This window comes from Sebastes umbrosus, chromosome 2, assembly GCF_015220745.1.
Source record: "Sebastes umbrosus isolate fSebUmb1 chromosome 2, fSebUmb1.pri, whole genome shotgun sequence".
Lineage (NCBI taxonomy): Eukaryota > Metazoa > Chordata > Actinopteri > Perciformes > Sebastidae > Sebastes > Sebastes umbrosus.
Genome location: NC_051270.1, coordinates 35,331,126 through 35,345,905, shown reverse-complemented (window position 1 = coordinate 35,345,905; position 14,780 = coordinate 35,331,126). Strand labels below are relative to the sequence as shown.

At 42.1% G+C, this 14,780-nt stretch overlaps 1 protein-coding gene across 3 annotated transcripts in view; it reads right to left on the bottom strand.

Moving 5' to 3' along the window:
- Nucleotides 1-14,258, bottom strand: part of kcnq1.1 (potassium voltage-gated channel, KQT-like subfamily, member 1.1) — a 64,982-nt gene extending 50,724 nt beyond the window's left edge. For 2 of the 3 annotated variants that reach the window (XR_005205305.1, XM_037759235.1), the window contains exons 1-2: nt 12,634-14,258; nt 665-755 (exon numbers count right to left, since the gene is read on the bottom strand). Coding sequence is in view for 2 of the 3 variants with exons in the window: in XM_037759235.1 (XP_037615163.1) it covers nt 665-755; nt 12,634-12,971 (429 nt within the window). In the remaining variant the exon portion in view is untranslated. The remainder of the gene's footprint in view (nt 1-664; nt 756-12,633) is intronic. The other variant, XM_037759234.1, reaches the window with a different exon arrangement.
- Nucleotides 14,259-14,780: the final 522 nt, after the last annotated feature.

The following is a 14,780-nucleotide window of genomic DNA, read 5'->3' as shown; positions in this document are numbered from 1 at the left end:
TCGGCTTGGGACCCTCCCCATGTTCTCCGGGTTCTCCTGTTTTCTCCCACAGTCCAAAGACATGCAGGTTAGGTTAACTGTTGAATCTAAATTGCCCGTAGGTGTGAATGGTTGTCTGTCTCTATGTGTCAGCCCTGTGATAGACTGGCAACCTGTACAGGGTGTACCCCTCCTTCGCCCAATGTCAGCTTGAATCGGCTCCAGTGGGTCAGAATAGCCAGAAAAGCATGCTGGCTTTTATACTGCAAAATGTCGCTGGATGCAGTAAGACATCCTGGTATTTTCGGCATACTACATTTGACATACTATGTATTGGGACATACTTCATGTTTTTCTGGCATTCTAAATAGTATCGCAGTATGGGTATTGGAACGCACAGCATATTACTCCTTTCAATCTCGACAAAAGCAGCGCATACCAGATCCACTCCTTCTGTTCTTACCTTTCACAATAAAAGCCCTAGACATGTAATATTCGCAGGCAAGTTTTTGTGTAAAGGCCTTTAGGATGGTCCAATTGGGATTAAAACCATCTTTATCTTTTAATCTAAAGCCTCTATTAGAGGTAGATCCAATCTGACAATGAGACAAATTAGAGACTAAATAATGTTGTTTATGGTTAATCGAAGGTGTTACTTTTAAATATAATTAAATTCAACACTCACCACCCAGAAGAGTGTTGTGTGAGCCAGGGCCTGGTACTGGTCGATGGTAGACAGAACGCTGAGGATCAGACAGGCCAGAACTATGAGAAACCTGTAGGAAATAAAGCAGATTATACATAAATCTGGATTAAGTGTTTGTTATAAATTTTGTGTATTTTCTTAGAATCCAATTGGATAAATAATGTCCAACCGGCTCTCGTTTACTTAAAAAACTGTGTTTTCCTCAAATCAAAGCTTTACATAACTCGTCACCAGTCGAGTCATGCAAACACGAATCTCCTCGGTTCACTTTCCACCTCATATCCATGTCAACATTACACACTTTGATTTAAACAGCAAAACTTCAGTCAACGTTGGCGTCTGGTTCAAGTCTGAGATTCTAAACAAGTTTTTAAAAAAAAAAAAAAAAGAGGAAAGTTTCAAGACAGCATAACATTACTTTATATTTTTGTCATGAAAAGTTATCTGACTGAATTTGAGCAAACATTCAAGGACAGTTCTCTGGGGGGGAAATACTGTGAACCTTTTGAACTTCACCATACGAATGCAAAGCGCATGATAAACTTGTCAAATAATGAGCACACAGGTTCGCACACACACACACACACACACACACACACACGCAGTATCAACAAACACTAAATTGTTCCTTAACATTCTCCTTATTCCCCCTCAAGGTCACAAGTGTTTCAACTGCAGCAACAATAAGACGTCTGTTACTCCTCAACCTACTGAATAGAAAGGTATTTTATTTCTTTGAGATCAGGCTTCAAGCTGCTGTGACACTACACCAAGAACATATCTTACTCTTTCTAATGTGGCCTTGACTTTCTGACACGTAAACTCTTCAACATTTCAGCAATCTTTTTTCTTTTATTTGGAAAGAAAAATTGCAGCTTATATTACAAAGGCCCACAGATAGTACCTTGTAACACCAAATAAATTATAGTGGTCATTTTTCACAGCTGTTCATAAAAGCAGGAAAGAAGGTTTAATTTGACGGTAGTGGAGGAAGATGGGAACGCAAGGCAGACTGTAATGATGAGCCACACTCATAACCTTGTTCACACGTGTTTCAGCCCGCAGAGCCACGGACGGCCTCGGTTTCTCTTTTTACTTTTGTTACTGCAGTATTGTCTCCGCTATCAGAGTTGAAGTTGGGGTTACATTTCATCCAATTTCATTATGTTTGTCTGTTAGCAGGCTATCTTAGAAAATGAATAATGAATGTGCATTAGACTCTGTGAAACAGCTGGCATTGTGGCAAGGACAAACTGATTAACTTTTCATTTCCGTTGGCAGGAGATGTGGCGGGTGAAACTTCTGAATGGATTCACATGACACCATCTGAATTCATTTGCCAATCAGCTGACAGAACAAACTTCCATGATTGGCCCAATTAACAAAAAAAACGTGGAGGCGCTGGAAAGTTGGCCTTCTGTTTAGATATAACTGCACTGCCAGTATTTATTTCGAAACTTGGTGCAGTGACAGAAGCCTACTGAACAAAACTCTAGCTGATTGTATAAATCTGATTACTATAATATGTGATGCTGCATGATGGGAAACTTTGCAAAATAAAACTTAAAGATCTAAAAAAAAAATACATTGACAGACATTGTTTGTTCTTCCAACCCGGTCTCACGGGAAGGTGTATAAATACCACGACATTACACGGACATTCCACATGTCATGAGTACACATTAAGCTGCAATTAGGTTTAGGCAAGAAAACCTCTTAGTTAGGGTAAGGGAAAACATCCTGGTTGGGCTTTAAATAAGTAAGTAAACTAAGTAAAACATGTATAGAAACAACATAACACAACTACAGAAGACGTGAAAAACATCACTAACAAAACAAAACACTGGTCAACAACAGTCTCGAACACAAGCCTCCTGGTTAAAAGTCCTGTGTTTATTGGACCCAACCACCACAAGTGGTCTTTCTCACTTTTTATACTACGTCACTAACTCTTTCCGTAGCATTTATACGCAGATGCGTTTACATTGCAGTCAGTACAGGATACATGGCGTACAAATGACACGCGGATATCAAGAGAGGCGTACTTATTGCACGTTAAACACCTTGTGCATTATCGTGATATTTATACGCCTTTTCATGCGAACGGGCTGGTTCTTCAGGTAAAGATCAATGAGAAATGTGTGGGCTTAAAAAAGCTTTTTTTATTAAATAAGAGACCATATAAAGGTGACACGAAATGGGGAAAAAGAGACCAAGGACAATACAGTTACAATGGCAAGTGTTACTGCTTAAGTGGTACTGGACAATGTATCCTCGTGCAAAAGTTAGTATGATATCTTACGAAAATATATTCCTCATTTTCTGTATGTTCTCCTACGAATGTACAGCAACGTTCCAATTTGCGTTTGAGATGTGGAAACAGACTTTTCAAAATAAACTTTTGTTTTCACAAGAAACAACTCGGTTAGGGTTAGGAAAAGATTGTGGTTTGGGTTAAAATACCTACAGAAGTGGTTTCTTAAACCTGCAGCAGGCCGAAAGGTTTTGGCATCATTGGGCAAAAACTCCATAATAACCTTTCAGCATATTGTAATTCAAATGTTCTGAAAGATAACTAGATTTCTGCACCTCCTCATGGCTCTGTTTTCAGGCTTTAAAAAAGCCCATGACAGGAGACTTTGGCCAATCACAGGTCATTTCAGAGAGTGAGCGTTCCTATTTGCTATTCCTCAACTGATCTCAACATGGCTGCCGGGTCGCAAACTTTCTTATTTTACAGCTAAACAGTACACTACAAGATGTTTCTGTTAACATTTGAGGAGAGAAATAGGCATTACGGTAACAGAATATTGATTCATATTTGATCAGCGCTGCCTAGTTTGACCATTTGATCGGAGTTCGCGAGTGATTGACAGCTGCTCAGAGACAGTAGGCTCAGCTCGGCTCTGATTGGTTGTTTCCCTCCGGTCTTTGAAATCTTGCAGATGCCATTAGGAGCACCGGAGGACACAGAGGCTCATGATTTTTTTCAGATTACCATGCACTACTGTCAGGATATAGTGACTGTTTTATTAACTAATTACTTTTTTTAATCATATTTGCTCCATTTCTACCCACTGCAGCTTTAAGTACAGAAGTTACGTGAGAAATAACTCAACGTTGACTTTTGGTTTCATACTGGACACAAACACCGGTCATCTGGGTGAAAGTCCGATGTTTTGAACCCGCCCACCCACCTTGACCTCCTCGCTACACAGAGTTTATTGCTCTTTTATATTTCCTGGTTCACATGGATTACACACAAATTGATTTTGTGCGATATCTACAAATTACAGTGCATGACAACAGCCTGTTCTGGGCCATGGAAGAAACCCAATATAGAGCTGGCATATCTTGACAATACAGTGTTGGTGGAAGTATTTGCTCTACTGTCATAGTTGATATTGCTTTAAACTATTGTTCAGAAAACGGACTTAAAAGAATCACTGTCTAGAGCCTATACCAGCACACTTGATGGAAACTATGTGTAGAGGGAGTTTCCAGTCAGTGTTTGCACCATGGAGGCTCTTATCACCACATGCTACAGCCTGGGTTTATTGAAGACTGGCCAGGAATCCAAATACCCCCCTTTAAACACACACATACACACACACACACACACACACAGGCTTGAACGTGCACGCCACACGTCAACACAGATAAAAGACAGTGGAGAGACCTGCGCAGGGAAGATGGACTGGTGCAGCTAACAAAGCAGCTGCTTCTGTCTGAAAGAACAGAAGAAGTAATACGACAACAACACCTTGTGTAAATGGGAGCAAATTTGTCTATTAGGGCACATTGGGCATAAACAAAAATTGCTCGCAACAAGATAGGACACGGTGTAATTTATACAATCTTATGTTCAATATGTGACACAGGCAGTTGAAAAGAGGATCAAAAGAAACACAAATGAACATCAAACTTTCCGAGCCAAACACTCCGGTATGCTAATGGGTGTAATTTGTCAGCCGAAGCTCTGCTTAAATTATTGCAGAGCGTCTGAAATGCCAGTAAACATACACGCTCAGTATGCTGAGCGTACACTTCTGCTTCACTTTGAATCCATCTGAGACGATCTGACTCGTCAGTCCTCCTCTACTAACTGCACCATCACATTTCACTTCCTCTACCTCCAGTGGGCTCGGCGTGGCAGCAGACAAAATAATACATTGGCTCGGCTACATAGGCACCGCCGAACTCTAAACAAAAGCTCAAAGCAATGCCCCTATCTATTATTGATGGGCAGATTCACTTGCAGTCTGTTGTGCAGTGAGCGTAGAGACGAACCAGGGGACAGTATGGGAGTTAGTGGTGACGCTGCTGACCGTGTCACTAGCTGTTACCGTCAAACGTATCGCAAATATCACTGTGCTTTAGAGAGATAAAAGACGACACATAAATCAAGCAAAAGCGATGTGACACAAAACAGAGGTTTAGATGAATACAATGTGATAGAAGATAAAATAAAATGTATTAAAGTGAGGTTTTAAGGCCTTTGTCTGTAATTTGGACAACCAATTGAAGCCTTTGTCAGGTCTTGAAGTGGAAAATTAGTGCCAGTACTCCTCTTATACACATGTTGGTGTGTGTATCTGCCGGTATCAGCAATCTACTGTGACTTATTCCTATTTATTCATTATTTATTTAAGCATGTTATACTGTGTCAGTCATAATCAGCTGTGGTTTTATTGTTATTATTGTACTTGTACATCTTCTATAGTTGGCCTAGGATACTCCGATAATATTTCAACGGGACATTATAGGGTTAAGGTGGTGTGTTTAGTGTTAATAGTTAACGTGCTTTCCTGTGTTATTTTTAGCCTATAGGGTATCATTTGGGTCCCAGTCGGGCTGCTCCTACATATTATGCAGCAGGATAAAGAGACACATTCTGAATTTCTACAGTGAATAAAAGATACTAGGAGATATTGTGTTTGGGGCTCCTCCCCAGGACAAATGGATGGTTTTTGACTTAAAACTATGCAATTTTACATCAGTCTGGACCATTATTATTACTAGTAAAATGATTATTTTATTATCTACACAGCCTTCGAATGAACATTTAATTTGTCTGGAAATCCTTGCCCTAAAAGAGCAGAATCAGAAAACTTTTAAATAATGTTTCATTAATTAGTTCAGAAATAAAAAAAAAAGTTATGACGAACAGTTCACTAATGTTTTTCAAAAGACATGAATATTGTACTATTAATAAAATACACAGCACCCCTCGCCCAGATGCTCCCCACATAGTTTTAATGTTCATACAGCTTTTGAAGAGCGGCGCAAATACCCTGGCGCTGCGCTGTTATGAATCTTATGAACCTTATGAATATGGAGAGGACAGAATACAGTACCAGCAGCTTGTGAGAAGTGCCGCTGTGCAAGAAAAAGTCACGGTGCGCCAAGGAGTAAAATGAAGTACTAAGTTGGTACTAAGTCCCGAAGAGTACTAGCCCACTTCGAGCACTGACCTCAACCAAAACTTTGGCTAGTACAGGGTTAATAGCTGAGCGATATAAGGTATTCACCAACAAGTGACCTTGTCTGTGTTCTCCATTAAGAATCTGAGCTCCTGTGTTTTGTAGAAGAGAGGAAAGGAAGCCTTTACTGCAGTTACTAAAATATACATGGAACACAAACAGCTCAAGTAAAAAATGTTCCTCAAATTGAAAAGAACAACAACACATCTTACCTGGATTGTTAAATCATTAAAACAATTGTGTCAGAACTGTCTTCCTCCAGCTTCATACTGTTAGAAGCAGAATATCTGGTTCAGTTTACTGGAGGCTGAAAAACACTTTCTGATTTGGGTTTTCTCTTAACTTTCCCGATCGACTCATCTATAACCAGCATGTGGGATGGATCCATGCTGCTCCCAAACCAAAATACTGAATTTACTGTTAGACTGTAGCTCGCTGCAGACAGACCCGGTGGGAGCTTAGGGTATACTTAATTAATTGCATAAAGCTAAAAATATACCATGTTCATTTCCAGTGACATGCACTCCTTCGTTCATTTTACCACAAGAAAACAGACCTGAGTCCCTGCAAGCGTACTGTATCACCACGCACACATAAACTGACACACATATGCATGTGCAAACATGCGAGCACACAAGGGTACCTCTGATAAGCACTCGGGTCACTCTGACGTTGGAGTTCTGGGTCAGTGATAAGGCCATGCTTGTTCTCAACTGCTTTTTTCCCAGTCAAACATTTGCAAAACAAAGTACCGAACTGACCCCCAGAACCTCCTGGATGGTTCATTAGACATCCCAACAGGATGCTCGTACAACCAACGGCTGCTTGTATTATACAACTGAGAGAGTTTTGTCTAAATTACACTACGATATGCTAAGAAATTGAACTAATCAAATGTAACAAAACTACAACTCTGAGTTCTGCTAACACTTCAGAAACATCTTTTTTACTACAAGGAACTTTCATTTTGTGTTGATTTTGGTGGTCCCTTTGGACAAAAGCGGTAGTGTTTCCAAGCACCAGAGTCCCTTTAGAAAACCTCTCATTTTACTGTAGCAGTGTCTGACAGTCTGCCCCAAGCAGTCCTGGATCTGGTTCTCCCGTGCCTCCCTTCCCTCCATCGGGCCCAGCTATACGGCCTCGGACACCCAGCAGCATGGTGTCGGTGTCGGCTCCCAGCGGGGACCGGCAGCGAGGCAAAGCTCTGCTCCAGGCCGGAAGAGGAGCCGCTGCTGGCGAGCTCATACTTGCCAACCTTAGGACCTCAAAAATAGGGATGATTTCGAAATCAAAACAGGGGGGTCTGGTGGTCCTCCCCCAGAAAAATAAAAATATGAGTTTCAGAGACTTTGTTTCCTGCATTCTGGTGACTTTTAAAGAATGAAAATATCAAAATAACAAGCATTTTTAATCTTATAGGGACTGTTTGTATCTTTCTAAGCGTATAAATGTACCGGGTCGCGACACATGCGCACTCGCGTGTGTCAGGAGCCTCGTCTCCTCTGCTGCTTGCCTTCAGTCACACAGCGCGCTCACTCCACACTGCAGAAGAGTTAGTTTAGCTCTGAGAATATCTGGTGAATGTACAGTGGACGTTTGTGCAGAAATAAATTCTGCAGCTCCTCCAGACCAACAGAGGTTTTCCGTGTCTTGTGAAGTGACGGGGCTCCGCAGCGAGAGCGTTATCGCCTCCGTCCGGGTGCCGGTGTCTCCCTGCAGGCGCAGTCGGTAGACACCAGCACCTGGTCGGGGAGGCGATAACGTGTCCGGCACCGACCCGCTTTTCTATGGAGGGAGACACCGGAGGCTGAGCAGGAAAAGCCAGCATTGATTCATGGAGAGACCTTCGTCTGGTCAGCTAACATTACTGCCAAGCAGCTGAAATATAGAGTGATATTGTGGTTTTAGCTGATGTGTGTCGCTTCACTGTGTCGAGCGATGCTCGTTCAGGTATATTTAGAGAGAGCAAGCGCGAGCCCGACGCTGACTTTCGTTGACTTAATGGCCAGGTGTCGCTGTTAACAAGCAATTCTGAAAGTTACAAATAGTCCCTTTAAATACTTTTAATTTCACTTTTAATTCTCAGGAGAGACTATAGAATAGTTCTCCCCTCTGGCCTGAACTTGTGTGAATCTCTGGCATAAACTAATTATCATCAGTTTTCATTCATTCATTCATTTTTAGGTCCTGCTTGAGTATTTCTTTCTCTTAGTACTCTCCATTTCCCTCTCCGTCTCTCACTCACTTAAGGTCCTTTCAGACACAACGCGACAACAGCACCACTGCGCTCTGGAATCCGTTATTTCCAATGGCTAGCATCGCGCCGCGACAGCTTTTCGCTGCATCGAGCAAAGCCCTACTTCGTGCGCTGCATGTTGTGATGTGCGGCGAGCACAGCTCAAACCGAATTGTGTGACAAGCAGCTCTCTTCTGCCAGTAAACAACATTAGCCGTAGCTGTATTGTTGTCCGGGTGGAAACAGTAGAGCTTATACACGCTGTACAGTGACAGAAACAGGTTGAGATAACGAAAAGGAAAAAAAGGAGTGAAAACCTGAAATAAATCGGGAGAATTGTGGGAGAATTGTGACCCCGGGAGGAAACCGGGAGAGGGCAATGAAAAACGGTAGTCTCCCAGGAATATCGGGAGTGTGATGGGAGTGCTCTCCACATCCCGCCGGAGCTCTGATTGCAGGTTGAAGGCGACAGCGAAGCCAGATCTGGGTCTGTCCGTGGTGGGTTGGTCACTGCTGAGTCTGAGCTGAAGAAGTTTCTGATGAACCTGCATGATTTCATCTGATTTCATGCGGAATCCAACCCGGTGGCACCGACGACAAGCATTAAGAATAACTACATATAGAAATAGGCAATTTTCTCGCTGATGGTCTCGTTTGCTTATGTAGGTCAAATGAGGCTTCAGTATTACATCGAGACGGTTAAAGGTTCCTCACAGTAACTTTAAATATACTGTAGGTTTCTAAAGGTAAGCCTGGATTTGGGTGTTCAGCTTCCTGCTATCTTTGTCAGCAAAGGTACGATCACATTACACTGCTGCAAATATTGTCTCCCTTTCACCTCAATCGCAGCCCACACAACAGACAAATACAAGGTTGTGCTTCCTTATTTGGTGCAATCTCCTCGCTGGCTCCGGTGGAATTAAACTTTCATGATCACCTTAGTTCAACTTTGACCACGTGCATGTGTAGCCAAGAGAAACACCATTAAAAGACTGTTTACAGTTTGTGATCACTCAGCTCAATATTTACTATGAACGGAAGAACAGTCCCATCAAATCCAGTTCAGGGGCCGACTGCGGGGCAGTTTCATCCAACGGTACACTAATGTGAAACCACAAGTTAAAAATCATCTGAGTTGCAGCAAACAAACATCTATCAGGGCTAAGTGTGACAGACTGTAAAACTTTGTCAGCCTCAAAACACACTTGTTTCATCCTTAACAGCTTAACCCTCTGAGACCCGCGGTCTTGACCGACTTTACTGTCTCTCAGAGGCTGTAGCAGGTTCAGTTTTAGAGCTAGAGAGAAGGTACGGATATCAAATGAAACTAGAAACATTAGGAAGTCCAAACATTTTGGCGAGGAAAAACTGGCATGGCCATTTTCAAAGGGGTCCCTTGACCTCTGACCTCAAGATATGTGAATGTAAATGGGTTCTATGGGTACCAAGGAGTCTCCCCTATACAGACATGCCCACTATATCACAATCACATGCAGTTTGGGGCAAAAACCATGTAGTTTTTCGAATAGAGTACAAATGTGTTATTTCTGCCAATACTAAATTGATGTTTTTGAATATTTCTGCATACTGGGGTCCCTAAGCAGTCTTGAATTACATAAATTGGGTAGCACTATGAAGCTGAGCAGTTTCCAGAACAGAAATGCTTGCCATCCAATCGCTGAAAAATGCAATTCTTGCAGAAATCTCCAAATGTCAAAAGTTATTGATACCAAACCACAGCATGGCTTTTCCTATTGTGTTCCTCAAGGTCCTGGTGTCTTAATGTGGTATTTTGGAGGGATAATTGATAATTTTTATCAATTCTGGCAGGTGGTAAAAAAACGTATAAGACATAATAGAGCATGGGAATGACCATCATCTACTTCTGTTATAATGTTCTAAACTCTTGTACTCTTCTAAAATTTATTTTAATTATTTAATTAAAGGGACTGTTTGTAAGAATCAGAAATACTTGTTAACAGCAACACCTATGACCGTGTCTACATAGACATGAATTAGCATCGCTCAAAACAGTGAGGCGACACACGTCAGCTAAAACCACAATATCACTCTATATTTCAGCTGCTTGGCAGTAATGTTAGCTGACCAGACGAAGGTCTCTCCATGAATCACTGCTGATCCTAGTGTTGGCTTTTCCTACTTCAGTCTCCCGCCGCGGCCAGAGGGAACAGGGGATCTCCGAGTTTTGGTCGGAGACAATAACGTTTCTTTCTGCGGAGGCCCGTCACTTCACAAGACACGGGAAACCTCTGTTGGTCTGGAGGAGCTGCAGCAGTTATTTCTGCATAAACGTCCACTGTACATTCACTAGATATTCTCAGAGCTACGAAGTATTCTGCAGTGTGTAGTGTGCGCGCATGCACGTGAGAGTGGAGCAAAATAGCGAGAACGAGTGCAGTGTGTGAGTGAAGGCAAGCAGGCAGGCAGAGGAGCAGCGGAGCAGAGTACAGCAGAGACTCCGGCCCTGGAGACCAAAGCTACGGTCTCCTCCTCGTCCAACACTGTTTAACAGACGGGCTTCACTAGATAGAACTTTGCGATTTGGTGCTTCCGTGTAGTTTGTGTTGGAGCCTTGTCTGAACAGCGTAGCCACACGCGAACGCGCATGGGACACCGACCCGGATTGATTTATACGTGTAAGAAGTTACAAACAGTCCCTTTAATGAATTAATTCATGTTTATTTTTATGACTAGAAGAACTTCACACACAGTGCGGTAACCCCCTAAAAAAAGACCAAACACATGTCTATTTGGGTCTCAGAGGGTTAATGAAACAACAGTTGTCTAAATGATCACCAGCATACACACACATACTGTACAAGAAGTGACATTTGCCACTGTCACTGTGGCTTATGAAAAAACATATTGATTTTGTATTTTAAGAAGCTCTTTGTGGTATTTCCTGTCATTTCGTGCTGTCAGAGCCTTCTTGGAATCAGCATGTCACCGCCATTACAGGAAGGTTAAGGCACCTCATCTCTCTGGTTTGCACCTCATCTACAGTCTAATAATATAATTGAAATGCTGATGCTTAAACAAAGATTTCCCTGTGATCATAGCAGCCACTAACTCCCCTATTATTGTGCATATTATTGTGCATCGTGCAGTTATTCTTAGTAATGTTCTAATGTGTTTTGAGTTGCACTGCGTTGGCTCACGCTCCCTTTGAGTCACCGAGACTTTAACCTGCTCCGACAGGCAGCGTTCCCCTGCCTCCCCTCCGACACCGCAGGGTCACAGGGTGGCAGAGCCAGACACGGCCGCTACCTCCTCCACAGCGTGCACACGCTGCCAAGTTTAGCTGCCTGCTATCAGTACCAGCAAGTGGGGACAGACAGCACACATGGGGGGGTCAGCTGGAAGATCACATCCCACATTCCTGACCCTCTGCAATGTCTGCATGAACACTCCAAACTGGATCAACTGGACTGTCCCGGACATGGGTGATACCAAGAAAGAACAAAATCTGTGAAATGTATCCTTTGGCATTACATCAAGAGGTGTTTATCACGAGTAACATTTCATTTGTCAAAAAAAAGGACAGATTTCCAAGCTGCCTGACAAAGCTGTCACATCAATTTTGGGTGGTGAACCATAACGTGACATCTTCATGATATTGGAGCTTTAGCAGATGCAATCCATCCCACACTGGATTACTACAAGATTTATGTTCATTTGCTCTATCAGATGTGTTATTTATATTTCATTTTCATTAAACCAGGTAGTCTCACATACCTGTCATACTGTCAGGAAGGGAAATACTAAAACATCCCCTGTCAGGTTGAAAGGACCTACTGAATGCAACTGTGTTGTAATGTTCTGCTAAATTAAATGTGCAGTGCTGAGGAAAATAACCTCCCCAAATGAAAGATCTTTATAATATCCCTTTAGTACTCCTGTGAGAAGGTGTTTTCTCTGAGTTGCTCTTGTCTGGGATGAATTATGTGGTCTTTTTTTTAATCTGCTGTGGCTAGACTTATATATATACTTATAATATTCCAAGAGGGACCTCCTGTGCAGTGATATCTGTGCAGCATCTTTCCTAAAAAAATGCACCGGATTAACAGTAACACTTTGTATAGTGAGGGCTTTCCAAGACTCTCCATGCGCAATTAACTCCCTGTTTAATTAGGATCTTTCGAGTTGCAATTATACCCCTTGAATACCCCACGGATCAGGATTATGATTATGAAAATAAAAACACTCACACTGAGAAGTGATACACGAAGCACTTCCAGCCAGACGGCCTTTCCAGAAAGTTATACACGCGTCCTTGGATGTAGGCGCGCGTGAGGACCGGACGGATCCCGGTGCTGTACACCGACATCCGCACAGACATCCGGGGGTGAGACAGGTACGGGTGGAGGTGGACAGTTGGGACAACATTTGGAGTGTTACCATCGTCTTGCATTCTGTCTCTGTCAGAAAACGTGTCGTTGTCCACAGGTGTCTCTGGATCAGGCGCGCAAAACCTGGTTTGCGACAGCTCCAAATCCGGTGGTCGGTTTCCTCTTGGCACACCAGAAGACCTCCGTGAATTAGACATTGTCCCGGTATTCTTCTGTCGCTGGGTTAACTTTTCCACTTTTTTTTTTCTCCTCAAACGGACAAATGTTGTTCCATGTGCGCTCACCTTCTGTTGTGCGCCTGATCTCACCAGGGCGCATAAAGCTGTATAACATTAACAGAGTTATTATTAATGCTCTAGATCACCGGGACGGTGTTTCTTTAATTTAACTTTACAGCTCTCTTGGCTGCCCAGGTTATGGCGATGTCTCAGCCCTGAATGAATATCCCTTCTCTACCTCTTTCACAGCACTTATCAGCCTGGAGAGCTGTGGGGCGCCAGGCGGTGAGCTATGAGTCGCCAGCTGTTCAGACATTTCATTGTTTTGTTTTTTTGCAAAACTGCCCGAAGGCAATCTGGAGCTGATGAACTCCATCCTCAGATCTGTGTGAAAAAATACACCACACCATTAACTTTTTTTTTTTACCCACAATAATTACGTTTCACACAATGCAACTAGATATTTTTTTCCAAACCTGGAAACACAAATGTCATGTGGTTGATATTCTAAATATACATAATGAAAGTCTTTAATAGATTTGGTGATTGAAGATACACAAATGAGCAACAAACAAACCACTTACATACCTCAACAATATCAGTGAACTGTGTTGCAATACTGCAAAAATAAGCTCTTGCATCACACTTAGGTAATCATACACTTAAAGTAACTAAAGGCACATGGCTAACCCACATGTAAACAAATAACAAAAGGGTGACCCCACCATCAAAATTCAAAACACAAGATTGGAAGTTGCTATCTTTCCTAAATTGATTTACAGGTTTTTTAAAAATCAATATAAAAGAAAAAAAGTTTCTGTAACTTAAATTATGACCAGTTAGAAACACAAAATATGTATTTATAAGACAAGCTCTACAATGTTATATGTGAATAGATGTTATATGTATGTATGTGGTCAAAATGACTGAACAGATTTTTTTTTATGAGGAATAAGTTCTATAAAAACAGCAATGTATACAGAGAGTGGGTGTATAACCACTATGGTATAAAGTAATGAAAGATTCATTCAAGGTTGATCCAAGGCCTTCAGCAGGTGCAGCAAACTGTTTTGTTGCACATGTTGCACACACATACTGTATATCCCCCTTTATACTGAAATGAATGCATATGTAACATGTCTTGAATTTCATATTTTTTTGTACGCTGTCGTTCTTGAATTCATTTATTATTTAGAAAAGATGAATCTCTAAAGAAAATGTGTTGATTGGCTGAGTTCATTTGTGCAGAAGTGTATAATGGCCTCCCATTGTTTGAGCTGATACTAAGAGTCATTTTCCCTCATTAAACTGTCAGTTACTTGGAAGCAAGTTAGAAATGACACTTATTGTGAAGAAGTGTCTGGCATGTTTGGAAGATATATGTACCCAATTCTCCTCTCCTCTCCTAGTTATCTCTTCGAACAAACTGCTGCAAAAGTGCCTTCTTGGATACCCCTATATGGTAGATAAAATATGATAAAGGGCCCTCTAGGGTGCCCTTCCAGTGAAAAAAACGTGAGGAAGTGCCCTCTACGGTGCCCTTCCAGTGAAAAAACATGAGGAAGTGCCCTCTACGGTGCCATTCCAGTGGAGAAAATGTTATCAAATGCCCTACAGGGTGCCCCTCCAGGGGCGAAAACGTGATGAAGTGCCCTCTAGGTTGCCCTTCTGAAAACATGATGAATGCCCTGTACGTTGCCCCTTCTAGTGAAGAAAACATAATAAAGTGCCCTCTAGGGTGCCTTTCCAGTAGAAAAAACATGAGGAAGTGCCCTCTACGATGCCCTT